A 27,998-nucleotide genomic window follows, 5' to 3' on the forward strand; every position below is an offset into this window, starting at 1 on the left:
TAGCATCATAACTGAAAATAGCATGTCTTTCTCAAATGCTGACAAAATTCACAAACCTTGGCAAATTAAAACATTTGTCTTATTTGATCATTATGAGCAGTAATTAAGTTTAAACCTTAAATTCGCATTGTGATTAGCTAGGATTTGATACTTCCTGGAGTCTCCTTTGGTTGCCTTGCATCTGTTCAGGGCCAGGGAACCGTTCCATTCATTCAACCAGGCGGCAACATCCGGTGTTGACAAATGAAGCAAAGGGGAAGTGCAAAAAACTGCAGTTCCTCAAATGTCCGCTTGAGGATTGCTCCAAAAGACTCAAAAGTCCCACACACACCTCATATTAAAATGTCTGTTTTGACAGCAGGAATGAACATGTTTACAGCCTGGTAAAAAAAACCCAACACAAATTTGGTTTAGTGGTAGGCTAAATGTCTTTCAAGCCACACACTGTAGGCTGAATAAAGGGGGGGTTAGATTGAATGAAGGATAATTTATAGGTATAATTAGGGGGAGAAGGGGATATGAGCTCTGTAGCAGTTTGTGAGGAGGCTTAAGGCCCGCCTCAGCTCCAGCTCTTTGCCTGTCGTTATTTTGACCGAAAGTTAGATGGAGTCAGCATTTCATGGATAGGTTTAAACAGCCCTTGAGAAACCAACGGGTGACGTCACTCAGGCCTCATCTGCTGCCATTTGCAGTCTGTGCATTCAATACAAAAGTTTACTAAATCTACACAGGCTTGAAACTTATTAGGCCCTTTATTATTAAATATTAGGCTATATGACTTTTCTTAGTAAACATTTGGTAGCATATGGGTAATGTTGTGAGTAGGCTATAGGCTAAGCTGTTTTTTTATGAGGTTTGTTGTTGCAGTAGTTATCTAGCTGTTTGTCATGTATAAAAAAAAGTAGCTACATATGACATCTGGGTTGAGCATCTCCTTTAATATTTATTCACTTACAAATACGAGGTAGGCCTATAGGCCTGTATGATTCCGAAAAAAATGTCTCCTTTAAAAATATGTCTCAGTGGTCCCCTGTCGTGTTTTATATGACAGTACAGTTCATTGAATTGTGATGATGATAGCTCATTTTTGTCTTTCCTCTGACTGTTTGCAGTGCTCGACAGTGGTGTGTAATAGCTGTACGTCTTTTGCATCCTGCATTCCTTTTTCTCCCAATCATCCCAGTGCTTTCTGTGAACGCGCACGTAGGGTCGTCATGGGGTGTTTGGGAGGGGGGCGGAGCCAGCGTACTGCTGCAGCTGTCCATGGTGCGTAGTGGGAGCCAGAGAGGGTCCGGGTACGTGCGAGATGCAGCCATAGTCACGCCACACTGTCTAAAATTACAACCTGCGGGGATCGTTAGTTTCGCAGTGCATCAGAGTCGACTGAAAGGTGAGCTTAAAAGATGCATTTCGATCATTTATTTTCTCTCTAAACGCTGCCCCTTGCCCTTGAAAATTAATGCTGACGATCCATCCCTATCTTGCATCAAGACCAGGCCAGGAAGCAAATCAACATGGATGCTGTGCGCTATAGCAGTGCTGCTGATGATGCTTGCACAGAGATTATGCTCCTAGCATCGTATTCTCAGGGTTTAATCCTTCTTATAGACAATTTACAACCAGATTCGTTTCGAAACAAAAGGGGATTCGACACACCCTGGACAGATCAGACCGTTGTTGGTAAAAAATGTTAAAATAGGGTGTAGGGTGTACAGGACTTCAAATACACCAGTGGCCATTCATTTGTGTCAAGATGACACCCATTTGGAGGCAGCAATATAGTCAGGGATGGCTTCATCTTTTTCTTTTCTTTTCTTTTTTTTTTTACCTAGCAGTATCAATTTGATTGGCTAAATCTTTTTTTGTTCTCTTGCAGCATGAATGGGTGTCACTTGATGATTTACTCACAGCAGCAGAGGGGGGCAGTGGTCCTGCCAAGATGTTTAAATCCCAGATTAATCATTGTTATTGACAGCATTTGTCCAATTTCATTGAAAAACTACAGAAATTAAATGACTGCTGTATAATGTAAGGAATTCTCCATGTTTCTCCAATTGGCTCCCGGACTTATTTTCCCTTGAGTTCAAAGAGAGATGGTGGTTTATATACACAGCTCGTGTATTTATTAGAGACAGTTGGGAGGATTCAGTCCCTCTTCACTTTGGTCTTGATTGTTTTTTTAATAGGTTAATATTGTGTAAAACCTGCTACCATGTATCTGGTCTAACAGGTTTGCTGATAAAGCATTTAATCCACTCCAGGTAGTGCATTTATTTGTCTCTTTCTGTCCCTAGCTAGGGGACGTGAGGCATCATGGCTGAGCACCAGAGGCAGCGCTCTCTGTCCACCGCCGGTGAGTCTCTCTACCATGTGTTGGGAGTGGAGAAGGTGGCCACAGGGGATGATATTAAGAGATCTTACAGGTGAGACTCACTGCTACCTACCTCATGCAATTCCTGTTGAAAACTGTGCTAGAAATATATATATATATTTTTTTTTACATTTTTGTTCTTTTCTTTCTCCATCAGGAAACTGGCGCTGAAGTTCCACCCTGACAAGAATCCTGACAATCCAGAGGCTGCTGATAAGTTCAAGGAGATAAACAACGCCCATGCAATTCTGAATGACCCCACAAAGCGTAACATTTATGACAAATATGGTTCTCTGGGACTATATGTGGCCGAGCAGTTTGGAGAGGAGAATGTCAACACTTACTTTGTCCTTTCTAGCTGGTGGGCAAAGGTAAAACTGAGTAAATAGCCATTTGCTTTTGATTTCTTTATTCCCGATGATATGTGCCCTTTTTTTTTTTTTTTTGCTCACACTTTGACACTCAATCCAATGAATCTTCTTGCCTACAGGCTCTGTTTGTATTCTGCGGCCTGGCCACTGGCTGCTACTTCTGTTGCTGCCTGTGCTGCTGCTGTAACTGCTGCTGTGGAAAATGTAAACCACGGCCTCGGGAGGGCCAGGACCAGGAGTTTTATGTGTCCCCTGAGGACCTTGAGGCTCAACTGCAGTCTGATGAGAGAGGTGAGAGTGAATCCCCTGTTTTACCAGTTTTGTTTTTAAAATGAAGGGTGGGTGGGGGGGGCAAATGGAATCAACTGAGGGTATTTGTTTGTGTCTTTTTAGTAGAGGCAGGGGGTGATCCTATAATGATGCAACCATCAGCTACAGAGACGACCCAGTTAACATCGGATGGGTACCACTCCTATCACACCGACACCGGCTTCAACTAACCCTCCGCCCCCCCCACCCCCCCGAGACAATCCTGGCCTGCGGTCCTGCCTGCTTCCCTGCTCCACCTCAGTGAGAAGAAAAAAAGAGGGGCATCCATCTTTCCAATTCAGAAAGAGAGCCATGCAGATGAGAGGGACTAGTAAGCATGGCCCATGAAAGGAACTAATGAAGTCACATCCCTTACACCCCTCCCTGATTGGTCCGCAACTTATCCCCCCCCTCCCTCCCAGTAGTAGAAGAAAAGAGAAACAAGCTAAATTGTTTCCTTTTTGTTTCTTCTTTTGTATTTCTTGGCCTTTAACCACACAGGTCGCCTACCCCCACTTTCCCTCTCCCACATTTTGCATCATGGTGTAGCATGCACTGTTTATCAAACATGGTCTCCAGACTTTCTTTCATCTTTAGCAACATTTTTACTTTGCAAGACTAATGATATAGGTTCATACGTACGTGCAATATGTTCAAATGAGTACTGCTCACTCGGAGTAGGAGGAGGAGGAGGAGGAGGAGGAGGAGGAGGAGGAGGGATTGATTATATTATATGCTAAAGCTAAGGAGAGCCATGGCTCAGGGAGGTGCAGGTTAGAGATGACATGTTTGCTTAGGTGGTCTGTGCCATCATTGAAATTAAAAAAATAGAGTTGTTATATATTTGTGCAAATTTTACTTCACGTGTACCGTTTTCGTTAAAACACCACCTGCAGTTGTCGAAACCTACGGTCTGTCTTTGGCACCGTATAAGTGTCTTTAGTGTGATCCCCCGTAGTGTTTTCATTGGGAATCATGAGATCGTCATTGAAGACGCAGAGCTTTATTTGCAGTCAGTCTTTTCATACTCGGCTGCTGACGTAATATTTCTGCTTTAGATATGAATTGCTATTGGCTTTCTTGCACCTGCCTCAGCTCTGTTCTAGTCCACTCTTGCAGGTCAGAGGCGTTTCTCCTGTTGGTTCTTCAGCACTGAACAGGATGTGATAGCAATTCTTTTCAAGGTAACTTTAATGCCGTCTCATAATTTCTTTGTATTATGGCAGGTTCCAGCCCAGGTGGATGAGCTAATGTTTCCAGTCAACCCTAACAAGAATTGGAATTGCATTGTTTTTATTATTTGTCTACTCTTTCATAGAGAATTGATGCTTAATTGGAATATTATGATAAAGGGCTGCTGTCTGCTCCACCTATAACTTATTTAAGAGATGTCAAAACTTATTGAGATTGAAGGATATTTATTAAATCGTATTGAGGAAATTCTTGTTTACTTGATGATTTATGATGATGCCAAGGAGCTCCAGGTTTTCCAGCTGTTGTTAACATGTAGATATAATGATCTCCAGCAGCAGCAGCAGCCCTAGGTCAGAAGTTTTCCGGTTTTGAACTCCAAGCTGTCTTGAATATGTTTAGTGGTAAATGTGCTGTGGGAAAACATGTGACACTCTTCATGGCTGGAAAATAAAGCTGACATGGGAGTATGTTAGGTAGTGAGAAATCTGAGTTTTCATTGCGTTTTTAGTCCTTGTGTTTTGAACTGAAGTCTGATGACTCTGACATTTTGTCTGATGCTGTGATCGTTTATCATTGTTGACTTTTTTGAATCCTTGTTGAGTAAGAAGCTCATACGGCATATCATCTGTGAGTCAGTGCTACAGGCAGCTCCAAGTAAAAATGACTCTAGATTTTTCATATTTCTGAACTTGCATATATTGACACACATTTGCAAATTTGCCATAAACATCTCCGCCACTTTGTCAGTTTTCATAACTGCTAATAATGTGTTTTAATGGTTTACAATTGGTGAGCTCCTGTTGCCCACCCTCTGCTATTAACAGTATGGATGTTGACCTCTGTGGCCCTTGTATGATGTTTCCTGTGACCCTTGATTAAACATAGATGTTCCCGTCATGGCTTTTTCATTAAGATTCTGAAAAATGCTACTGTAAATGTTCTAAGTTGAATGCACTGTGTGTTTAAAAAAAACTACGATAGATCAATGATCAGGAAATGACTCCATAAAAATACAACATATTGTATAGTGTAACTATAGTGAAATGGTTATATGATGCATTTTTGGACTTTTATTTATTTCATACTTCGTCATGTGTCAAATGATGATCGGCTATAATTTAACTGGTATGGTGTCGTAATGTAACCATTACATTTGGCGGGGAATGGTTTAATGGTTCAGGTTGCTTGTACATACACTTGGCCCATAAAAAGTATAAACCTTAACGTTTCTGTTGTAGCATGGTAATTGTGTGTCTGGAGGAAAACAAGTGGATCATTGATCTGATTTGCTGTTGTTGAATAAATGTTCCTGAACATTGTGTCCTCATCTTATTCTTCACACAGGGATAATACCAGCACAGTGTTAGTTGTTGTTTGGATTGTTTGGAGAAGAGACAGATCTGACTGGATTTATGAAGGCTACAACGACAGATCCTATGTATAACACTGAAACGCATACAGATTAAACCACAAGACATGCACATTGGTGGCTGTAAGCATGGATTAAAGCTTAGCTTGTTGCCATTGTAAAATTCATGATGTATCTATCAATAACTGAAGTCTCAAACAAACTACATCTAGCAGACTAAAAATACCTAAAGAATAACAATTAAAGTTAGCATCATTTTAATGTGATGTACTGTTGTAATTACTGCTACCTGAAATAACACGCAATATATTTTTTGTTTTAGGTTTAAGACCGAGGTTTCAACATCACTCCGTCTCAATTGAATTCAAAACCGGAGCTACACTATTTAAAACCAACGATGTCCTGAATCAAAACTCACTAGATTCGGGCTGAATTGTTGTCTTGTAGTTATCTACATTACCTATTTTTTTGAAGGTACTGGGAAGGCAAAGGTAATTTTCATCCTACAGAAGAGAGCTACAACACTTGCAAGTCAATCAGAATAAACACAAACCCTCTACAACTGTTTACTAGCATACATGCTCTCAAATTCTGTAATTTGGTGTTCTTAGCTCAGACTGCAAGGGTTGTTCAAAAAGCACAAAAGAGACTCCCTCTTTGTACACTGAGTATTGTGGTATACGACCACCAAGGCCAACACTTAGAACAGCATATTCAGAGAGCAGTTCATGGAAAATGACTTTCTTTCTTCTCTATTTAAGCAGTAATGAAGATTTAACTGGAGCAAAAGTATGTGTGAATGACCACTTTTTTGTAGGATATGGTGATTCATGTCACTTTTAAAAGCTGGAAATAAGTGCTTTATAATGATAATAATAATAATGATTGCCGATATGCAATTATTTTATGGAGAAATCCTCATCCTAAATGTGCATGATGTGCTGCTTTTTGTATCAGTGTATTAATGACTCTGGCTAATGTGTATACTCAGCAGTGAGTGTAGTAGTGCCTAAAGAAGTGGGTATACTCTTCATTTCCCCCCCCCCCAAATGTTTTTACAAAGGCCGGTCTAGAAGAGGATAGAAGGCCTCTGTTTGGGCACCAGTGGCTAAGAGGTAAGTTCACACGGCCATGAAGGGAGGCCATACTTTGAAGCGGGCAGTCCGGGTTTCAATCCAACCCGTGTCTTCTTTCACACATGTCATTCCCCAGTTTCAACGTCATCCTTTCACCCCACCCTAGTAAAAAAAAATTGCAGCATACTACGTCATACTGTCAATCAATCAATCCATGGTGTGAATCAGAGGAGATTTAGAAGTGGGTAAACCTAACCCTGTGGAGACTAAGATAAGCGGATATACCCGTACACCTGCGTAAACCTTCCACTACACTACTGTTTATACACACTGTTTTAGGTGTAACCTAAATGTTGAGGGCTGAAGTTCATCGACATCAAAAGTTGAGTTGAGGCATGGGAATGAAGGCAGCGAGAACGATTCCACTTTAAGGTTTTTATTAGCACAGGTTTTTTCCTTAACTTGTCAAGTGTTTTTCCTGTTTCGGAGACAAAATATAACAATTATTTATTCGCCTCGTTAACAAAATAACGTTCAATAATTCTAAACAGGCTCAGTAAACAGAGGATGTATAAATTAAACAATAAATCAAGTCTGCCTCTATGGATCATTAACAAACATAATCACTAAACTAATTTACTCAAACAATAACTCACATGTGGACACACTCGACAAAGAAAGGTGGAACAGACCTGAGCAACGAACTCTCCTTCCCTTTATGGGAGACCTGATTTGGGGACCTCATTCACCTGTGGCTGCTTGCTGCATCCAGCACAGGTGTTTCTTGTTGCTCCTAATTGAGCTCAGGGACTCAAGGCAGACATGACATCTCAACACACACGTGATTACCCCTTTCTTTACTGATGAGTGTGACACCATGAATGGTTATGCCTCACTTCACCTGCAGATGGAGACAATTTTACATACTTATCATAGGAGGGATTGATGAGAATATGCTCACATGAAAAACATCCACTTTTCATTTCCTTCTTATTGTACTCCTCTCAACATGTAAAAGGTGACTACAGTTAATACTACAATATTTTATTTTGGTTTTCACTTCCCAACCACCATACTTATGATTACCTTTATTTAATACAATAGATAATACAATTAAGTTTTTTTTAGTTTTTTTTAAAGATTTGTTTATTAGGACTAAACTTAAACTTTACAAGCAAATCCACTGTCAATATGAACATTTTGTGGTGTGTTTCAAACAGACACAAACACATATAAATAAATAATAATAATAATAAATAAAAAAAATAACAAGAAAATCTAGATGTATATACTTAAATAGATTTAGCAAGTGTACTTCTAATATACCCCTATATCAATTAGGCAATTCTATATAGTTATAATATAAGTATATTACAACTATATTAATAATACTATTAACAACAGCATCAATAATTGTAGTAAAAATAATTACAATAATAGTATGTATGCAAAGTAATGATTGAGAAAGAAATAAGAGAAAGAACACACAAATCCAGTGTCTATTCACTTGTAATATATCTATATATTACAACGTAATATAATTGTAACAATTGCTATTATTGTTTTAAGTAATAATCATAAAAACAAAAAATTTAGAGAAGAACAAAAACAAAAAACAAACAAAAACAAAACCCTGAAACAAATCCTCCCATAACCCACCCTTCTCCACATTTAAGTTATTTTAATATATTTGTTATTTATACACTTATGATAACAGCTTTGTACTTTTGAAACAGCTTTTATCTGGACAATTGTACAAGTGTATACTTTATATAGTTGGCTCGTGTGTGTGTGTGTGTGTGTGTGTGTGTGTGTGTGTGTGTGTGTGTGTGTGTGTGTGTGTGTGTGTGTAAACGACCTCATTGATCCTGTTAGATCCTTCCTCCTCCTCGTTGTTGAGCTCTCAGTCTGTGTATACTGGTTGAGCTGCTGATGGGGACAAGAGGCTGCTAAACTGGTTAGCAGGTATAAACACTCCGGCTTTAAAATGGCAGCGATGAACCGAACAGGTAGGACCTTACAAAAAAAAAACCTCATAATATTTTCTGAAGTTGTCACACCCCTTTTTTTTTACACGTGCATTTTCAGTCGGCAGGTAAAGTGTTTGTTTTGTGTTTGTGCTGCTGTCTGAGATGGCTAATGGTAGCCTCACAAGCAACAGGTAGAGCTAACGTCAGCTAGCTTTGGTTAGCCTCCTACAGTTCAGCACCGAGGACAGCTCCGACTCTTTGTAGTAGATTTAAAAATGTAACTTTCAGGAACTTTGAACTCATGAGTGCTTAGAAAAACCATAAGCCTTTATAAAAGTAGCATATTTTACTTTTCTATGTATTTCCCTTAAAGAGTTATTGTGGGAATACTTGAGTCCTAAACTAATCTAAAATGTGAAAATTATATTGAAAAACTGTTATCCGATAGTATTCTATGTTTTATTAATACATTGTTGTGCATATTTACTTATAAAATATGTAACTATCAGTATCTGTGTCAAGTATTTATTTGCCCATTCATCACTGTTAGGTTATGGTGCGACTTCTTCATCCATGAACTTCCCTACAAGGATAACAGAAAATGGATTATCGCCCTCAGATCTCACCGAGGAGGACATAGACAATCTACAGATTGAACTTACAAAGGTGATGCAATTGTTTTTTTTTTCCATATATTTAAATCAAAATGTGTTCCAAAAATAATTTTAAAAAACAACAACAACCAAGGTGTTCCACAGCATCTGGTCACTGCTTCATTTATATTGAATTCATCTTTTGTGTTTTGTCCCTTCAGATGGAGGAGGAAATTCAGACCTTGCGGCAGGTACTTTTTGCCAAAGAAAAATATGCAGCAGACATTAGGAGGCAGCTGGGTATGGGTCCTCTCAGTAACATCAAACAGAACTTGTCCAAAGGCTGGCAAGACGTCCAGACCTCGGCCCCGTAAGTTGAATTTCTAGACTGGTAGCTTTCGCTGTGATATTTTATCATCGCTAAACAAAGTGGCAACTAAGGCCTAGCTGTGTGGTTAAAACGCCACTATGCTCTCCCACTGTCTTATCTGATTTAAGAAACCCTGCTGGCAGGACATCCGCCACGCATTGTCTTAGTGTGACACGGTTACATAACCATGGAAAGCACGCTAATTACTAATGGCTGTTGTGGTCTGTTTTAAGTCTGGGTAATAATCTGCCAAGTTGTTTATGTTCTGCCGTTGTTTCAGATACCTGACAGCCTCGGCCACTTTGGACGACATCAGCCACTCTAACGCGTGAGTGCTGATCTTTATGTTTCCCAAGTTTTTGTCGTCTGCTCACATGTTAAAAAAGGATCGCCAAAGAAACAAGTGATGGGATTTTGCAGGTCAAATAGGATCTATGCCCTGTTAATAGTCTTACAACCTGACTTAGCACGGGGAGCAGTAGTATTACCATGCACCATCAGAGCCAGCCTGAAGCACTGCTCTGGACCATAACCAATACTGTATATGGGCTCATTGTTTACTGTTTCATTTCTGTTGTGATTGTGAGAAATGTCATACTTTGTGCTCTCTGTATGATATATCCTAGTTATGAGCGTGAACTGTAAATGTGTTGTTGCTGTCCTTCTCTCAGTTTCTGCCTTGTAATGTTTTTTTTTTTAACCTGCAGATATGTGAGGACATGGGACGGTCTCTCACATGCAGGCCATGTGACATCTTCTGCACTGTCCAGCATGGGCATGGTCATCACAAGGCGACTTACAGAAATGAGGTACACAAAACGGTTTGGCAAAGAAATGTTAATTAATTTGTCATAACAAAAAACTAAAGCAAAAAATAAATCACTATAACTCGAACAGGGAGGAAAAAAGATTGAAAATAAACATTTAAACACAACAATAGCCAAACAAATCATATCAAAACCAACATTAACATCTTTTTTATTTATTTTCTGTTGAACTTTTGTTCCAATTTAAAAAAATATATATATATATTTTAATTTAATTTTTTTAATGAAAAAGTTCATTCTTCCCCCAAGTTTTTTGTTGAGGTGAAACATAATTTTAAAGTAAAATAAATAGTCAGTATTCTGGCACCAAACTTATTTACTGTCCACTGTGGACTCTCTGTGAAAGAGGTCAAAACATCCTTTTTACAATTCATTCTTCTATAGAAATAAAATGTTGTCAGAGAACTGCTTCAAGTTCGTGTTACGTATTTGTTTAGGCAGTAAGCAAACATAATCCTATCACACCATTACAGCAGGAAGTCGGCGGCAGTATCTGATTAGTCTGTTGTTCTCCACCATTTGTAAACACGACTGTGTGACGTCATCTATGTGTCTTTCTTTATCTCAACAGAGCTCTGCCTCTCCCGAGCCCACCACGGTAAGATCTTTGAGCAGGGACACTGAATGAACAGAAGAGGGTGCTGAATGAGCCCCAGTGTGTGTGTGTGTGTGTGTGTGTGTGTGTGTGTGTGTGTGTGTGTGTGTGTGTGTGTGTGTGTGTGTGTGTGTGTGCGTGTTTGTGTGTGTCACCAGACACCAGAGTGAAAAGTTTAAAGTTTTATACAGCCTCTCTGTTGTAGTGAGAACAAATTTGTAGCTGTGTGACTGTTTAAACACTAATCCGGTTTCGACTGAATTAAATATTTAAGTTGGGTCATACAAAAATATTTTCTGAATGACCCAACTTAAATATTTAATTACAAATTTTTGCCAACAATTTTAACAGTTGATTCATAATTGATCAATTTTAATTAAATTACTTACTAAGAAAATATGATAAATATTTGCTAATCACTTGATTAAATGATTTTAAATATTTAGTTTACCTTAACCAAGACTGCACATAATTGTTGTAGCTCTTAAGATTTGTTGTTTATTCCCTTTTGAGCTGTAAGTCTGTTTTGCTTATCCAGTATGCGTCTGTACTGAGTGCAAATAAAAAAAACAAACAAACTTGTTCAGTAAAGCTGACTTTGATTATTTTAACACTTTTATACAAAAATCTCATCAACAACAAAAGTGACATACTAGTCAAAATGGAAAGTTGTGATTAAAGCAGCGCTTTAAAAAAAGATGTCAGAATATTTCAAATAAATCAAATACTTTTAATAGAGCTTTACTGATCAGAATAACGTTTTTGTTTCCAAACCCTACCTGTTTCTATCAATGCTCATATCCCTTCTTTCTGTGTCTTACGCAGCACCCTGAGCCACACCATCAGTGTGCCAGCTATGAGGTAAAACTTGTGTTCCTGTACTTCTCATCGTCGTATTTGTGTGTTGTATAAAAACATGCTCTATTAATCTGGGCTGATAATCAGTCTCAGACTAGATCAAGTGACTGGCTAATGAAGGTCCCACGAGTAGACACTAACATTGGGAAAACAGCCTTTACCTTTTGTGCTGCATAAACCTGAAACACATTACAAAACACATTAAGGCTCAATGCAATGGTTACCATGGGTCAATTTAAAAACCTGACCACAAATCACTGTGCTCATGAGTGTAAATGTGTCTAACTGTAGTTGCCTGCTATGCTGGCTTATTCTTCTGGTTTTATAATCTATGTATTTTGTCTTCCTGTTTTTGTCATCTATTGGTTTTAATTGTACTCTCGACATCCCTGTAAATAATTTCTCGAGAATAAATAAAGGTAAAATGAAATGAAATAAAATGCGTAACTCTCTGCTCATCTTTCTGTAGACACTCCAACACATTCAAGTCATTCGAGGAAATGGTTGGCAATGTGAAGGTGAGTCTGCAGACACATTGAGCATGCACTGTTCTGTCTCTGTTTGTGAGAATTGATGACCATGTTTCATATGTGAATCGAAACAGGACAAGGTGACGGGCAATTCGACGAATAATGGAGACACTGCTGGGTTTGAAAGAAGATTCTCACGCCACAGCACATGAGATGGACCCTCGGAGCAAGTTGAAATGGATGAATAACATATGCTACCATGTCCTTTGGAACTGACCGTTGATATTTCTGACCTTTGCATCAATACAAGACAACTCGTAGAAAGTATGCAGTTACTCTGGCTAACCTTTGTTGACTTGTGAATACATTGTTGGATAAATGTAACTTAAAACATATTTATTTTGACATACCTGAACCTAACTACTCAAATAAGCAGAATTACTTACAGTATTCGTTCATTGATATTAATTCTGACCTTAACAGTAGAAAAGATCATTAAATGAAGTATTTTTCTACTGTGAGATTTTTCAATTAAAGTCAATTGAATGGTGTTTTTATTGTCATTAATGGTCACTTAATTAAATTAACTTGTGTTGTTGCCTTATTTTATGTCAAGCCTTTGGGTGGCGCAAGAGGCTTCAAAAGTTTTAACAGGCTTGTGTTATATTGTGGAAAGTAGATGCAGGTGTCCCTAATACAGCAGCAAATCCATTTAAGTGAAATCAAAAGCGGAAACCGTACCCCAGAAAAGACATGGCCGCAAAAGAAACAATAATGTAATCAAAACTGTATTAAGGTCAAATGTGATTGCAGCATTGTATTGTATGATAAATGCAGTTTTAGCCTTCTCAACATAGTATGGTTTAAAAAAACAACACAAAATGAATCTAGAACAATAAAGTAGAATATTAAATTAAAAAGGGTAATAGTGAAGTAGCTCTGGAAAGGTAATCGTAAGTAACATTTAAATAAAAGTTTTAAAAAAAACAGTACATGCATGCACATATTGAGGCAGCTATATTTAATGTGTTACATATGAATGTGACTTTTTTCGGAGTGGACCACTTGCAATCCAAATTATTTAAATTAAGTTTAACATGTGTTTTACACGTTTTGCATTTTTGCCTGGATTCCCATTTAGAGAGGTGATATACTAGAAGAGGAAAAAACGTAGTTCCCTGACCGGGAATCGAACCCGGGCCGCGGCGGTGAGAGCGCCGAATCCTAACCACTAGACCACCAGGGATCCATGCCTCGGCAAGGGTGTCTTAGATTTTTCAATAAAGCACGTATGAGTGTCTCAACTTTATTTGATTAGTGGGTTACCCTTAATCGCTCTACTTTTTTTTCACGGGAGGATTTTAAATAAGCTGCATAACCGAAAACAGTAGTCTGCAAATACTAAGTGTACTATGTGTACATACAAGAAGAATGGGACGTCTTTTGTTATTGCTTTTCATTGATCTTGTTGTGCAGACACACAAACAGCCTACGTTAAAGTGTGTGTTAACCCTAGCAGCCTATCAGCCTCTGACATCACCAGGTTAAAGCCTCTCAGCAACCTCCTGTTGTCAGGTGTCCACGAGTTCCAGATATAACCACCTGAAGGCCCTGGCACACACAGTCTACGTGACACACCGAGAACTGAACAACAGCACGTTCTGAAACTCGAGCTGCAACAGGCCCCGCCCCGTGTCCCAGCAGCACGCGCCGAGCACAGACTATATAAGCCCGGCCGCTCTTCTGACTCTACCAGCAGCAGAACATTGACCGAGAGGGTCAGCACACAGAGATCTTCCACAAATGGGACATTTGTAACAACCAGCACCTCTTCTACTTCCAGCTATCCGCACCTTACAACCGCAACCGGTGTTAACATCCTAATCTTCACGGTAGGTCTAACTTCTTCAATTTATACTTTAATTTAAGAAATATTTAAATGTTTTATAGGGTAAATTTGACCTCCAAATATCATTCACTTGAAGACAGAATTTATACTATAACTGACTTGACAATTAGTTCAAATACAAAGGTATTTTATGCAACAAGTCAACTGATATCCACATCTGTATTTTGTCTATAGGCTGAGTAAAACAAATTTGTTCTACTTGTTTTCACTACTTTTCTCTGCAGTTTCTTATGCACTTAAGTATAGAAGCATACAGTTAGCATAGCCTACCTAATTTCTAGGTAAAGTTGACCTCTAACCATTCTATAAGAGGTGTGTTTTTGCGACTGCACTTTGTTTATCTAGACGCTTATTTGTCTGCTCCTTGAAATCCCCAAAGCCATCTGCTGCTCACCTGGTGTTAAGCTCTACAGCCTTCAACTGGTTCTCAAGCTGCAGACCGATGTTCTACTTTTGAGAGTCTCAGATACATGAAAAACTGATAAAGATTTATTCTTACATATTTTACATTGTTTTTTTTGGGGTTTTTTTGGCCAATAAAAACTTTGGAAAGAGATTCTTTAAATTAAAGTTCTTTATTGTGAAAACGCTGGCAAAGTGCTCAGTCACGCAGCCAGCTCATGCACTAAGATATCTAAGTTCACCTTGACATGTGGAGTGGACATGCTTCAACACACCCTCTCTCTTGCTATTTGAGTAATGGGAAACCAGATTCTTGGAAGCAGCTGCCTCTTGATTTATCGTTCAGCAGTTAGAGCTTGCAGGAATGGAGAGACACAGAGGGCAGGGAGGCACACAGTAAAAGCTTCCCTGACCTCAGCCATGAGTGACATGTTGACAGTGCAGATGTGCTTATGTCTACATAAGTAGCTCTGCACTTACACTGGCTGAAGCATTGCAGCCCAATGATGGCAAAAACACAAGGCCGCAATTGTATTATTATATTTCCAGACTAATTGTACCTTCCTTCTGTCTCTTTCTCAGGTTTCGTTTTTCCATCTTTGAGCGGTTTTCTTTCTAAGGTCGGAGAAAATGGCAGCAATTCCATCAAGTGGCTCCCTCATTGCCACCCATGATTACTATAGAAGTGAGTCAGTCAATGATGAACATGGGTTTATTATTTTCAACCCTGTGTTGTATTTTTATAAGATAATCTTGAGTGTTCACTAAAAGAAAGTTGTTTTATTTTTTCCAGGGCGTCTTGGGTCCGCCTCCAGCAACAGCTCCTGTGGCAGTGCAGAGTACACAGGAGAGATCATTCCACACCACCCAGGTAAAAGAAAAAGAAAAAAGGTCAAGGTTTTATTTTGAAAATCCTCCCATTTCCAAAGTTGAGCTCCCTTCTAAAATACATTTTGTTCATTCCAGGACTTCCCAGACGAGATTCTGGAAACTGGTGGAGTTCATTTTTCTTTGCAAAACCGGGCCAGCCCGGCATGCAGAATGGATTTGAAAATCAAGGGTGAGGGTCTTAATATTTGACTGTGGCATTTCAAATAACTGAATCCATCTTTGGTTTAACTAACATTCTTTTTTGTATGGCAGGAACAGCACCTACACAGTGGCCAACGGTCAGGTGACCTGCGTCGCCAGGGAAATGGTTTTAAAGAGACAACTTAGCGAGAACAGTGAAAGTGGGAAGTCGGAATCAACAACACCTCCACCACCGTCCTTGTAGACTCCACTGCTGTCACCCTCCTGCCCCTTTACCCCCCCCCCCCCCCCCCAGCCCTCCCTCATCCTCAGCTTGCTGTCCATCTCATAGTCCTACACTGGAGATGAAGATGGTGAAGATGATGGTGTTTATACCTTCAGTAAATATTTTGCTTTTCATATGTACCTGTTTATAGTATGTTTTTATTATGACCAAAAGTAAAAAAAAAAAAAAAAAAGAATGTAAAAAATATTTTTTAATTTAATTATTGTGACTTGGCAATGTTGTCAAAACAATAAAATACTTCAAGTAAACAAAGCCATCTCTGATATTGTTTATTCTTTACACACAGCTGTTAATTAATTCATCTATTTGTTGGCCTCAGACGGTATAAAACATGGACGTGGTGTCAGTGACATCATCCATTGGTTTCTGACACGCTCTTTTGAAGCCAATCGAAGGCAGTCCATAATAATGCTGTCTAAACAGCTGATGATGATAAGAAACCAAAATAAGGTGTTTAGAAGATATGGTATCTCAGTTTACACCAATCTCTGAACCCATCAGCTAGCTACATTTTATTCTCTAGGAGCAACACAAACTTTTAAGGGCGTCAGGTAGAAGCAGTTTACTATAAAGGACTTCCTGCCAAGACTTCTGTTTCTCCGTCGCCATCATTTACAGCCGGTCAGCAACTTGAGAGTATGAATAGAACCCAAACGAACCCAGTTGGTTTTGAGAAATAACATCTAAGAGTGGACTATTAGCAGCATGGGCTTGTATCTAAATTACTATTTCTAGACATTTGTTAAAAGTGAACAGGTGTTAGATGACTGCCATTATTACCCAAAACTCTCCACACAGACTTTTTTCCTTCATCCAGCCAATGCCTGCTGAAACTCTCGAGAATGATAACTAGTTAATCCCAATGAAGTAAGGTCTTAAATTGATGCATTTTTTAAATTGGGGATTGATCACATGCTATTTTGTTCCTTTGGGCGCACCGTGGATAAACCTCCCAGTGTCTCCCTGTAGTCACAGCGATGGGAAACAGTTTGTATTGTTTAATTTTAAATTAATAGAATTTCAAACATGCATTTAAAAATGTGTTTATTGCAATAAACTATTGAAATTTAGGGATTAATCGTGATTAAAAATAAACATTAATCATTTGACAGCCCTATTCATAATACAGAAACCAGAACATTGCAATGCAAACATCTGTGACAACCCTACCATGAGTCAATGTATACAGTAAAACAAATATCCGGGAAAAATCAAGAAAACCTGATCTGAAACAGGATCTTAGTATGCATGTGAGTGCAGGGTTAACATGAAGATTTGTGTATGTGCGCACTCCATGCTGGCCTTTATCCTGGTTTTGAGAAACCTGGACAGCTACTACTCTGTTGTGCCAAGAATACTGACGACTGTAACTACCTTATCAAGTTTGTTTTTTTAAACAGTTTTTTGTACAGAACATAGAGTGTGTTTACAGGTACAGTTTCCAAGTACTGTATCTTGTAATTAAGGTAAAGTATCCAGGTTTTTTTAAAATAAGTTGAGGGCTTAGCTAGAGATCCAGAAACTTGAAAATGATGTTTACGGGAGCATGAAAACAAAATCTTTGGCCTCAAATCTTTAGTGCTATTGTCGGCTCTCTTCAGGTGATCCACAAAGAAAAGAAGCTGTTTTATTACTGTGCGAGGGAACACATGCGTCCCCGCCCCCTGTCACAGCAGCACGTGCCGAGCACAGACTATATAAGCCCGGCCGCTCTTCTGACTCAGTACCAGCAGCAGAACATTGACCGAGAGGGTCAGCACACAGAGATCTTCCACAAATGGGACATTTGTAACAACCAGCACCTCTTCTACTTCCAGCCATCCGCACCTTACAACCGCAACTGGTGTTAACATCCTAATCTTCACGGTAGGTCTAACTTCTTCAATTTATACTTTAATTTAAGAAATATTTAAATGTTTTATAGGGTAAATTTGACCTACCAAATATCATTCACTTGAAGACAGATTTTATAATATAACTGACTTGACAATTAGTTCAAATACAAAGGTATTTTATGCAACAAGTCAACTGATATCCACATCTGTATTTTGTCTATAGGCTGAGTAAAACAAATTTGTTCTACTTGTTTTCACTACTTTTCTCTGCAGTTTCTTATGCTCTAAGGTATAGAAGCATACAGTTAGCATAGCCTACCTAATTTCTAAAGTTGACCTCGAACCATTCTTTTGCGACTGCACTTTGTTTATCTAGACGTTTATTTGTCTGCTCCTTAAAATCCCTAAAGCCATCTGCTGCTCACCTGGTGTTAAGCTCTACAGCCTTCAACTGGTTCTCAAGCTGCAGACCGATGTTCTACTTTTAAGAGTCTCAGATACATGAAAAACTGATAAAGATTTATTCTTACATATTTTTTCATTGGGGGTTTTATTGGCCAATAAAAACTTTGGAAAGAGATTCTTTAAATTAAAGTTCTAGTATGTTCTTTCTTGCTATTTGAGTCATGGGAAACCAGATTCTTGGAAGCAGCTGCCTCTTGATTTATCGTTCAGCAGTTAGAGCCTGCAGGAATGGAGAGACACAGAGGGCAGGGAGGCACACAGTAAAAGCTTCCCTGAACTCATCCATGAGTGACATGTTGACAGTGCAGATGTGCTTATGTCTACATAAGTAGCTCTGTGCTTACACTGGCTGAAGCATTGCAGCCCAATGATGGCAAAAACACAAGGCCGCAATTGTATTATTATATTTCCAGACTAATTGTACCTTCCTTCTGTCTCTTTCTCAGGTTTCGTTTTTCCATCTTTGAGCGGTTTTCTTTCTAAGGTCGGAGAAAATGGCAGCAATTCCATCAAGTGGCTCCCTCATTGCCACCCATGATTACTATAGAAGTGAGTCAGTCAATGATGAACATGGGTTTATTATTTTCAACCCTGTGTTGTATTTTTATAAGATAATCTTGAGTGTTCACTAAAAGAAAGTTGTTTTATTTTTTCCAGGGCGTCTTGGGTCCGCCTCCAGCAACAGCTCCTGTGGCAGTGCAGAGTACACAGGAGAGATCATTCCACACCACCCAGGTAAGAAAAAAAAAAAAAAAAAAAAAAAAAGGGCAAGGTTTTATTTTGAAAATCCTCCCATTTCCAAAGTTGAGCTTCCTTCTAAAATACATTTTGTTCATTCCAGGACTTCCCAGACGAGATTCTGGAAACTGGTGGAGTTCATTTTTCTTTGCAAAACCGGGCCAGCCCGGCATGCAGAATGGATTTGAAAATCAAGGGTGAGGGTCTTAATATTTGACTGTGGCATTTCAAATAACTGAATCCATCTTTGGTTTAACTAACGTTCTTTTTTGTATGGCAGGAACAGCACCTACACAGTGGCCAACGGTCAGGTGACCTGCGTCGCCAGGGAAATGGTTTTAAAGAGACAACTTAGCGAGAACAGTGAAAGTGGGAAGTCGGAATCAACAACACCTCCACCACCGTCCTTGTAGACTCCACTGCTGTCACCCTCCTGCCCCTTTACCCCCCCCCCCCCCCCCCCCCCCCCCCCAGCCCTCCCTCATCCTCAGCTTGCTGTCCATCTCATAGTCCTACACTGGCGATGAAGATGGTGAAGATGATGGTGTTTATACCTTCAGTAAATATTTTGCTTTTCATATGTACCTGTTTATAGTATGTTTTTATTATGACCAAAAGTAAAAAAAAAAAAAAAAAAGAATGTAAAAAATATTTTTTAATTTAATTATTGTGACTTGGCAATGTTGTCAAAACAATAAAATACTTCAAGTAAACAAAGCCATCTCTGATATTGTTTATTCTTTACACACAGCTGTTAATTAATTCATCTATTTGTTGGCCTCAGACGGTATAAAACATGGACGTGGTGTCAGTGACATCATCCATTGGTTTCTGACACGCTCTTTTGAAGCCAATCGAAGGCAGTCCATAATAATGCTGTCTAAACAGCTGATGATGATAAGAAACCAAAATAAGGTGTTTAGAAGATATGGTATCTCAGTTTACACCAATCTCTGAACCCATCAGCTAGCTACATTTTATTCTCTAGGAGCAACACAAACTTTTAAGGGCGTCAGGTAGAAGCAGTTTACTATAAAGGACTTCCTGCCAAGACTTCTGTTTCTCCGTCGCCATCATTTACAGCCGGTCAGCAACTTGAGAGTATGAATAGAACCCAAACGAACCCAGTTGGTTTTGAGAAATAACATCTAAGAGTGGACTATTAGCAGCATGGGCTTGTATCTAAATTACTATTTCTAGACATTTGTTAAAAGTGAACAGGTGTTAGATGACTGCCATTATTACCCAAAACTCTCCACACAGACTTTTTTCCTTCATCCAGCCAATGCCTGCTGAAACTCTCGAGAATGATAACTAGTTAATCCCAATGAAGTAAGGTCTTAAATTGATGCATTTTTTAAATTGGGGATTGATCACATGCTATTTTGTTCCTTTGGGCGCACCGTGGATAAACCTCCCAGTGTCTCCCTGTAGTCACAGCGATGGGAAACAGTTTGTATTGTTTAATTTTAAATTAATAGAATTTCAAACATGCATTTAAAAATGTGTTTATTGCAATAAACTATTGAAATTTAGGGATTAATCGTGATTAAAAATAAACATTAATCATTTGACAGCCCTATTCATAATACAGAAACCAGAACATTGCAATGCAAACATCTGTGACAACCCTACCATGAGTCAATGTATACAGTAAAACAAATATCCGGGAAAAATCAAGAAAACCTGATCTGAAACAGGATCTTAGTATGCATGTGAGTGCAGGGTTAACATGAAGATTTGTGTATGTGCGCACTCCATGCTGGCCTTTATCCTGGTTTTGAGAAACCTGGACAGCTACTACTCTGTTGTGCCAAGAATACTGACGACTGTAACTACCTTATCAAGTTTGTTTTTTTAAACAGTTTTTTGTACAGAACATAGAGTGTGTTTACAGGTACAGTTTCCAAGTACTGTATCTTGTAATTAAGGTAAAGTATCCAGGTTTTTTTAAAATAAGTTGAGGGCTTAGCTAGAGATCCAGAAACTTGAAAATGATGTTTACGGGAGCATGAAAACAAAATCTTTGGCCTCAAATCTTTAGTGCTATTGTCGGCTCTCTTCAGGTGATCCACAAAGAAAAGAAGCTGTTTTATTACTGTGCGAGGGAACACATGCGTCCCCGCCCCCTGTCACAGCAGCACGTGCCGAGCACAGACTATATAAGCCCGGCCGCTCTTCTGACTCAGTACCAGCAGCAGAACATTGACCGAGAGGGTCAGCACACAGAGATCTTCCACAAATGGGACATTTGTAACAACCAGCACCTCTTCTACTTCCAGCCATCCGCACCTTACAACCGCAACTGGTGTTAACATCCTAATCTTCACGGTAGGTCTAACTTCTTCAATTTATACTTTAATTTAAGAAATATTTAAATGTTTTATAGGGTAAATTTGACCTACCAAATATCATTCACTTGAAGACAGATTTTATAATATAACTGACTTGACAATTAGTTCAAATACAAAGGTATTTTATGCAACAAGTCAACTGATATCCACATCTGTATTTTGTCTATAGGCTGAGTAAAACAAATTTGTTCTACTTGTTTTCACTACTTTTCTCTGCAGTTTCTTATGCTCTAAGGTATAGAAGCATACAGTTAGCATAGCCTACCTAATTTCTAAAGTTGACCTCGAACCATTCTTTTGCGACTGCACTTTGTTTATCTAGACGTTTATTTGTCTGCTCCTTAAAATCCCTAAAGCCATCTGCTGCTCACCTGGTGTTAAGCTCTACAGCCTTCAACTGGTTCTCAAGCTGCAGACCGATGTTCTACTTTTAAGAGTCTCAGATACATGAAAAACTGATAAAGATTTATTCTTACATATTTTTTCATTGGGGGTTTTATTGGCCAATAAAAACTTTGGAAAGAGATTCTTTAAATTAAAGTTCTAGTATGTTCTTTCTTGCTATTTGAGTCATGGGAAACCAGATTCTTGGAAGCAGCTGCCTCTTGATTTATCGTTCAGCAGTTAGAGCCTGCAGGAATGGAGAGACACAGAGGGCAGGGAGGCACACAGTAAAAGCTTCCCTGAACTCATCCATGAGTGACATGTTGACAGTGCAGATGTGCTTATGTCTACATAAGTAGCTCTGTGCTTACACTGGCTGAAGCATTGCAGCCCAATGATGGCAAAAACACAAGGCCGCAATTGTATTATTATATTTCCAGACTAATTGTACCTTCCTTCTGTCTCTTTCTCAGGTTTCGTTTTTCCATCTTTGAGCGGTTTTCTTTCTAAGGTCGGAGAAAATGGCAGCAATTCCATCAAGTGGCTCCCTCATTGCCACCCATGATTACTATAGAAGTGAGTCAGTCAATGATGAACATGGGTTTATTATTTTCAACCCTGTGTTGTATTTTTATAAGATAATCTTGAGTGTTCACTAAAAGAAAGTTGTTTTATTTTTTCCAGGGCGTCTTGGGTCCGCCTCCAGCAACAGCTCCTGTGGCAGTGCAGAGTACACAGGAGAGATCATTCCACACCACCCAGGTAAGAAAAAAAAAAAAAAAAAAAAAAAAAGGGCAAGGTTTTATTTTGAAAATCCTCCCATTTCCAAAGTTGAGCTTCCTTCTAAAATACATTTTGTTCATTCCAGGACTTCCCAGACGAGATTCTGGAAACTGGTGGAGTTCATTTTTCTTTGCAAAACCGGGCCAGCCCGGCATGCAGAATGGATTTGAAAATCAAGGGTGAGGGTCTTAATATTTGACTGTGGCATTTCAAATAACTGAATCCATCTTTGGTTTAACTAACGTTCTTTTTTGTATGGCAGGAACAGCACCTACACAGTGGCCAACGGTCAGGTGACCTGCGTCGCCAGGGAAATGGTTTTAAAGAGACAACTTAGCGAGAACAGTGAAAGTGGGAAGTCGGAATCAACAACACCTCCACCACCGTCCTTGTAGACTCCACTGCTGTCACCCTCCTGCCCCTTTACCCCCCCCCCCCCCCCCCCCCCCCCCCCCCAGCCCTCCCTCATCCTCAGCTTGCTGTCCATCTCATAGTCCTACACTGGCGATGAAGATGGTGAAGATGATGGTGTTTATACCTTCAGTAAATATTTTGCTTTTCATATGTACCTGTTTATAGTATGTTTTTATTATGACCAAAAGTAAAAAAAAAAAAAAAAAAGAATGTAAAAAATATTTTTTAATTTAATTATTGTGACTTGGCAATGTTGTCAAAACAATAAAATACTTCAAGTAAACAAAGCCATCTCTGATATTGTTTATTCTTTACACACAGCTGTTAATTAATTCATCTATTTGTTGGCCTCAGACGGTATAAAACATGGACGTGGTGTCAGTGACATCATCCATTGGTTTCTGACACGCTCTTTTGAAGCCAATCGAAGGCAGTCCATAATAATGCTGTCTAAACAGCTGATGATGATAAGAAACCAAAATAAGGTGTTTAGAAGATATGGTATCTCAGTTTACACCAATCTCTGAACCCATCAGCTAGCTACATTTTATTCTCTAGGAGCAACACAAACTTTTAAGGGCGTCAGGTAGAAGCAGTTTACTATAAAGGACTTCCTGCCAAGACTTCTGTTTCTCCGTCGCCATCATTTACAGCCGGTCAGCAACTTGAGAGTATGAATAGAACCCAAACGAACCCAGTTGGTTTTGAGAAATAACATCTAAGAGTGGATTATAAGCAGCATGGGCTTGTATCTAAATTACTATTTCTAGACATTTGTTAAAAGTGAACAGGTGTTAGATGACTGCCATTATTACCCAAAACTCTCCACACAGACTTTTTTCCTTCATCCAGCCAATGCCTGCTGAAACTCTCGAGAATGATAACTAGTTAATCCCAATGAAGTAAGGTCTTAAATTGATGCATTTTTTAAATTGGGGATTGATCACATGCTATTTTGTTCCTTTGGGCGCACCGTGGATAAACCTCCCAGTGTCTCCCTGTAGTCACAGCGATGGGAAACAGTTTGTATTGTTTAATTTTAAATTAATAGAATTTCAAACATGCATTTAAAAATGTGTTTATTGCAATAAACTATTGAAATTTAGGGATTAACCGTGATTAAAAATAAACATTAATCATTTGACAGCCCTATTCATAATACAGAAACCAGAACATTGCAATGCAAACATCTGTGACAACCCTACCATGAGTCAATGTATACAGTAAAACAAATATCCGGGAAAAATCAAGAAAACCTGATCTGAAACAGGATCTTAGTGTGCATGTGAGTGCAGGGTTAACATGAAGATTTGTGTATGTGCGCACTCCATGCTGGCCTTTATCCTGGTTTTGAGAAACCTGGACAGCTACTACTCTGTTGTGCCAAGAATACTGACGACTGTAACTACCTTATCAAGTTTGTTTTTTTAAACAGTTTTTTGTACAGAACATAGAGTGTGTTTACAGGTACAGTTTCCAAGTACTGTATCTTATAATTAAGGTAAAGTATCCAGGTTTTTTTAAAATAAGTTGAGGGCTTAGCTAGAGATCCAGAAACTTGAAAATGATGTTTACGGGAGCATGAAAACAAAATCTTTGGCCTCAAATCTTTAGTGCTATTGTCGGCTCTCTTCAGGTGATCCACAAAGAAAAGAAGCTGTTTTATTACTGTGCGAGGGAACACATGCGTCCCCGCCCCCTGTCACAGCAGCACGTGCCGAGCACAGACTATATAAGCCCGGCCGCTCTTCTGACTCAGTACCAGCAGCAGAACATTGACCGAGAGGGTCAGCACACAGAGATCTTCCACAAATGGGACATTTGTAACAACCAGCACCTCTTCTACTTCCAGCCATCCGCACCTTACAACCGCAACCGGTGTTAACATCCTAATCTTCACGGTAGGTCTAACTTCTTCAATTTATACTTTAATTTAAGAAATATTTAAATGTTTTATAGGGTAAATTTGACCTACCAAATATCATTCACCTGAAGACAGATTTTATAATATAACTGACTTGACAATTAGTTCAAATACAAAGGTATTTTATGCAACAAGTCAACTGATATCCACATCTGTATTTTGTCTATAGGCTGAGTAAAACAAATTTGTTTTACTTGTTTTCACTACTTTTCTCTGCAGTTTCTTATGCTCTAAGGTATAGAAGCATACAGTTAGCATAGCCTACCTAATTTCTAGGTAAAGTTGACCTTGAACCATTCTTTTGCGACTGCACTTTGTTTATCTAGACGTTTATTTGTCTGCTCCTTAAAATCCCCAAAGCCATCTGCTGCTCACCTGGTGTTAAGCTCTACAGCCTTCAACTGGTTCTCAAGCTGCAGACCGATGTTCTACTTTTAAGAGTCTCAGATACATGAAAAACTGATAAAGATTTACTCTTACATATTTTACATTGGGGTTTTTTTTTTGGCCAATAAAAACTTTGGAAAGAGATTCTTTAAATTAAAGTTCTAGTATGTTCTTTCTTGCTATTTGAGTCATGGGAAACCAGATTCTTGGAAGCAGCTGCCTCTTGATTTATCGTTCAGCAGTTAGAGCCTGCAGGAATGGAGAGACACAGAGGGCAGGGAGGCACACAGTAAAAGCTTCCCTGAACTCATCCATGAGTGACATGTTGACAGTGCAGATGTGCTTATGTCTACATAAGTAGCTCTGTGCTTACACTGGCTGAAGCATTGCAGCCCAATGATGACAAAAACACAAGGCCGCAATTGTATTATTATATTTCCAGACTAATTGTACCTTCCTTCTGTCTCTTTCTCAGGTTTCGTTTTTCCATCTTTGAGCGGTTTTCTTTCTAAGGTCGGAGAAAATGGCAGCAATTCCATCAAGTGGCTCCCTCATTGCCACCCATGATTACTATAGAAGTGAGTCAGTCAATGATGAACATGGGTTTATTATTTTCAACCCTGTTTTGTATTTTTATAAGATAATCTTGAGTGTTCACTAAAAGAAAGTTGTTTTATTTTTTCCAGGGCGTCTTGGGTCCGCCTCCAGCAACAGCTCCTGTGGCAGTGCAGAGTACACAGGAGAGATCATTCCACACCACCCAGGTAAAAGAAAAAGAAAAAAGGTCAAGGTTTTATTTTGAAAATCCTCCCATTTCCAAAGTTGAGCTCCCTTCTAAAATACATTTTGTTCATTCCAGGACTTCCCAGACGAGATTCTGGAAACTGGTGGAGTTCATTTTTCTTTGCAAAACCGGGCCAGCCCGGCATGCAGAATGGATTTGAAAATCAAGGGTGAGGGTCTTAATATTTGACTGTGGCATTTCAAATAACTGAATCCATCTTTGGTTTAACTAACGTTCTTTTTTGTATGGCAGGAACAGCACCTACACAGTGGCCAACGGTCAGGTGACCTGCGTCGCCAGGGAAATGGTTTTAAAGAGACAACTTAGCGAGAACAGTGAAAGTGGGAAGTCGGAATCAACAACACCTCCACCACCGTCCTTGTAGACTCCACTGCTGTCACCCTCCTGCCCCTTTACCCCCCCCCCCCAGCCCTCCCTCATCCTCAGCTTGCTGTCCATCTCATAGTCCTACACTGGAGATGAAGATGGTGAAGATGATGGTGTTTATACCTTCAGTAAATATTTTGCTTTTCATATGTACCTGTTTATAGTATGTTTTTATTATGACCAAAAGTTTAAAAAAAATATTTTTTAATTTAATTCTTGTGACTTGGCAATGTTGTCAAAAAAATAAAATACTTCAAGTAAACAAAGCCATCTCTGATATTGTTTATTCTTTACACACAGCTGTTAATTAATTCATCTGACTATTTGTTGACCTCAGACGGTATAAAACATGGACGTGGTGTCAGTGACATCATTTACAGCCGGTCAGCAACTTGAAAGTATGAATAGAACCCAAACGAACCCAGTTGATTTTGAGAAATAACATCTAGGAGTGGACTATTAGCAGCATGGGCTTGTATCTAAATGACAATTTCTAGACATTTGTTAAAAGTGAACAGGTGTTAGATGACTGCCATTATTACCCAAAACTCTCCACACAGACTTTTTTCCTTCATCCAGCCAATGCCTGCTGAAACTCTCGAGGATGATAACTAGTTAATCCCAAATCAGAAAATTCACTGCGGACTTTTGAACATTAGGTCCTCAGCATCCAAATCTCTTTTAGTGAATGATCTGATATCAGATCAGCATATTGATTTACTTTGTTTGACTGAAACCTGGCTGTGTCGAGATGAATATGTTAGTTTAAATGAATCCACTGCTCCCAGTCATTTTAATACTCATATACCTCGAGACACCGGACGAGGTGATGGAGTAGCAGCTATTTTTAATTCTAGTCTTCTAGTTAACCCTCGACCAAGGCTGAATTTTTCTTCTTTTGAAAGCCTTGTTCTTAGTCTTTCACATCCAGTCTCATGAACCTTTCAGCCAGTTCTAGTTGTTCTAGTTTACTGTCCTCCTGGCCCATATTCTGAATTTCTATCTGAATTTGCAGAATTTTTATCAGATTTAGTCCTTAGCAGTAATAGAATAATTGTTGTAGGTGACTTCAATATCCACGTGGATGTTGATAATGATAGCCTTAGCACAGCTTTCATGTCATTATTAGAGTCTATTGGTTTCACCCAGGGTGTAAACGAACCGACTCATCGTTTTAACCACACCCTGGATCTTGTTTTAGCTTATGGCATTGAAATCCAAAACCTTACAGTTTTCCTAGAAAATCCTCTTCTATCAGACCATTTCCTTATTACTTTCAACTTTGTCCTACCAGAATTATCTCTGCTTAATAAAAATGTGCTCTCTAGAAGTTTATCTGATAGTGCTGAAGCTATTTCAGCTGCTTTTGATTCAGTACCGTGTTTCAACCCAGTTGGAAACTCTCATGATAGCTTTAGTCCCTCTCAGCTAGATCAGTTTGTTGATAGTGCAGTGGATTCGCTGAGAGTTACTCTGGATTCGATTGCTCCCCTAAAACAGAAGGTTATCAAATGGCAGAGACTAGCTCCATGGTTCAACTC

The 27,998-nt window shown here is 39.1% G+C and overlaps 6 protein-coding genes and 1 non-coding gene across 9 annotated transcripts; 6 read left to right on the forward strand and 1 right to left on the reverse strand.

Moving 5' to 3' along the window:
• Positions 1 to 1,235: 1,235 nt before the first annotated feature.
• dnajc5aa (DnaJ (Hsp40) homolog, subfamily C, member 5aa) lies at positions 1,236 to 5,564 on the forward strand. Its single transcript, XM_061057782.1, has 5 exons — positions 1,236 to 1,390; positions 2,295 to 2,423; positions 2,529 to 2,742; positions 2,862 to 3,033; positions 3,136 to 5,564. The coding sequence occupies exons 2-5, from the start codon at positions 2,314 to 2,316 to the stop codon at positions 3,240 to 3,242; spliced, it is 603 nt and encodes a 200-aa protein (XP_060913765.1). The 5' UTR covers positions 1,236 to 1,390; positions 2,295 to 2,313; the 3' UTR covers positions 3,243 to 5,564.
• A 2,978-nt stretch (positions 5,565 to 8,542) lies between these two features.
• LOC132990154 (tumor protein D54-like) lies at positions 8,543 to 12,700 on the forward strand. Of its 2 annotated transcripts, none has more exons than XM_061058254.1 (9): positions 8,543 to 8,699; positions 9,211 to 9,326; positions 9,475 to 9,623; positions 9,904 to 9,951; positions 10,331 to 10,432; positions 11,022 to 11,048; positions 11,871 to 11,906; positions 12,373 to 12,421; positions 12,508 to 12,700. In XM_061058254.1, the coding sequence occupies exons 1-9, from the start codon at positions 8,678 to 8,680 to the stop codon at positions 12,583 to 12,585; spliced, it is 627 nt and encodes a 208-aa protein (XP_060914237.1). In that variant the 5' UTR covers positions 8,543 to 8,677; the 3' UTR covers positions 12,586 to 12,700. The 2 variants fall into 2 exon arrangements, with proteins under 2 accessions (XP_060914237.1, XP_060914238.1); XM_061058255.1 differs by having other exon boundaries at positions 8,588 to 8,699; positions 9,183 to 9,326.
• Positions 12,701 to 13,547: 847 nt separating this feature from the next.
• On the reverse strand, positions 13,548 to 13,619 carry trnae-cuc (transfer RNA glutamic acid (anticodon CUC)). The gene has a single exon. It is a non-coding gene; the product is annotated as a tRNA-Glu (tRNA).
• A 486-nt stretch (positions 13,620 to 14,105) lies between these two features.
• Positions 14,106 to 16,258, forward strand: LOC132990011 (pancreatic progenitor cell differentiation and proliferation factor A-like). Its single transcript, XM_061058016.1, has 5 exons — positions 14,106 to 14,265; positions 15,267 to 15,369; positions 15,478 to 15,555; positions 15,651 to 15,744; positions 15,828 to 16,258. Exons 2-5 carry the CDS (start codon positions 15,315 to 15,317, stop codon positions 15,958 to 15,960), a joined length of 360 nt encoding a protein of 119 aa, XP_060913999.1. The 5' UTR covers positions 14,106 to 14,265; positions 15,267 to 15,314; the 3' UTR covers positions 15,961 to 16,258.
• Positions 16,259 to 17,750: 1,492 nt separating this feature from the next.
• LOC132990027 (pancreatic progenitor cell differentiation and proliferation factor A-like) lies at positions 17,751 to 19,757 on the forward strand. The gene is made up of 5 exons (XM_061058045.1): positions 17,751 to 17,868; positions 18,749 to 18,851; positions 18,960 to 19,037; positions 19,144 to 19,237; positions 19,321 to 19,757. Exons 2-5 carry the CDS (start codon positions 18,797 to 18,799, stop codon positions 19,451 to 19,453), a joined length of 360 nt encoding a protein of 119 aa, XP_060914028.1. The 5' UTR covers positions 17,751 to 17,868; positions 18,749 to 18,796; the 3' UTR covers positions 19,454 to 19,757.
• Positions 19,758 to 21,214: 1,457 nt separating this feature from the next.
• On the forward strand, positions 21,215 to 26,723 carry LOC132989873 (pancreatic progenitor cell differentiation and proliferation factor A-like). 2 transcript variants are annotated; one of them, XM_061057789.1, is made up of 6 exons: positions 21,215 to 21,323; positions 24,848 to 24,876; positions 25,762 to 25,864; positions 25,973 to 26,050; positions 26,146 to 26,239; positions 26,323 to 26,723. In XM_061057789.1, exons 3-6 carry the CDS (start codon positions 25,810 to 25,812, stop codon positions 26,453 to 26,455), a joined length of 360 nt encoding a protein of 119 aa, XP_060913772.1. In that variant the 5' UTR covers positions 21,215 to 21,323; positions 24,848 to 24,876; positions 25,762 to 25,809; the 3' UTR covers positions 26,456 to 26,723. The 2 variants fall into 2 exon arrangements, with proteins under 2 accessions (XP_060913772.1, XP_060913771.1); XM_061057788.1 differs by lacking the exon at positions 21,215 to 21,323 and having other exon boundaries at positions 24,702 to 24,876.
• On the forward strand, positions 21,336 to 23,262 carry LOC132989874 (pancreatic progenitor cell differentiation and proliferation factor A-like). The gene is made up of 5 exons (XM_061057790.1): positions 21,336 to 21,371; positions 22,252 to 22,354; positions 22,463 to 22,540; positions 22,647 to 22,740; positions 22,824 to 23,262. Exons 2-5 carry the CDS (start codon positions 22,300 to 22,302, stop codon positions 22,954 to 22,956), a joined length of 360 nt encoding a protein of 119 aa, XP_060913773.1. The 5' UTR covers positions 21,336 to 21,371; positions 22,252 to 22,299; the 3' UTR covers positions 22,957 to 23,262.
• Positions 26,724 to 27,998: the final 1,275 nt, after the last annotated feature.

The sequence above is a fragment of the Labrus mixtus genome, chromosome 15 (genome assembly GCF_963584025.1).
Source record: "Labrus mixtus chromosome 15, fLabMix1.1, whole genome shotgun sequence".
Lineage (NCBI taxonomy): Eukaryota > Metazoa > Chordata > Actinopteri > Labriformes > Labridae > Labrus > Labrus mixtus.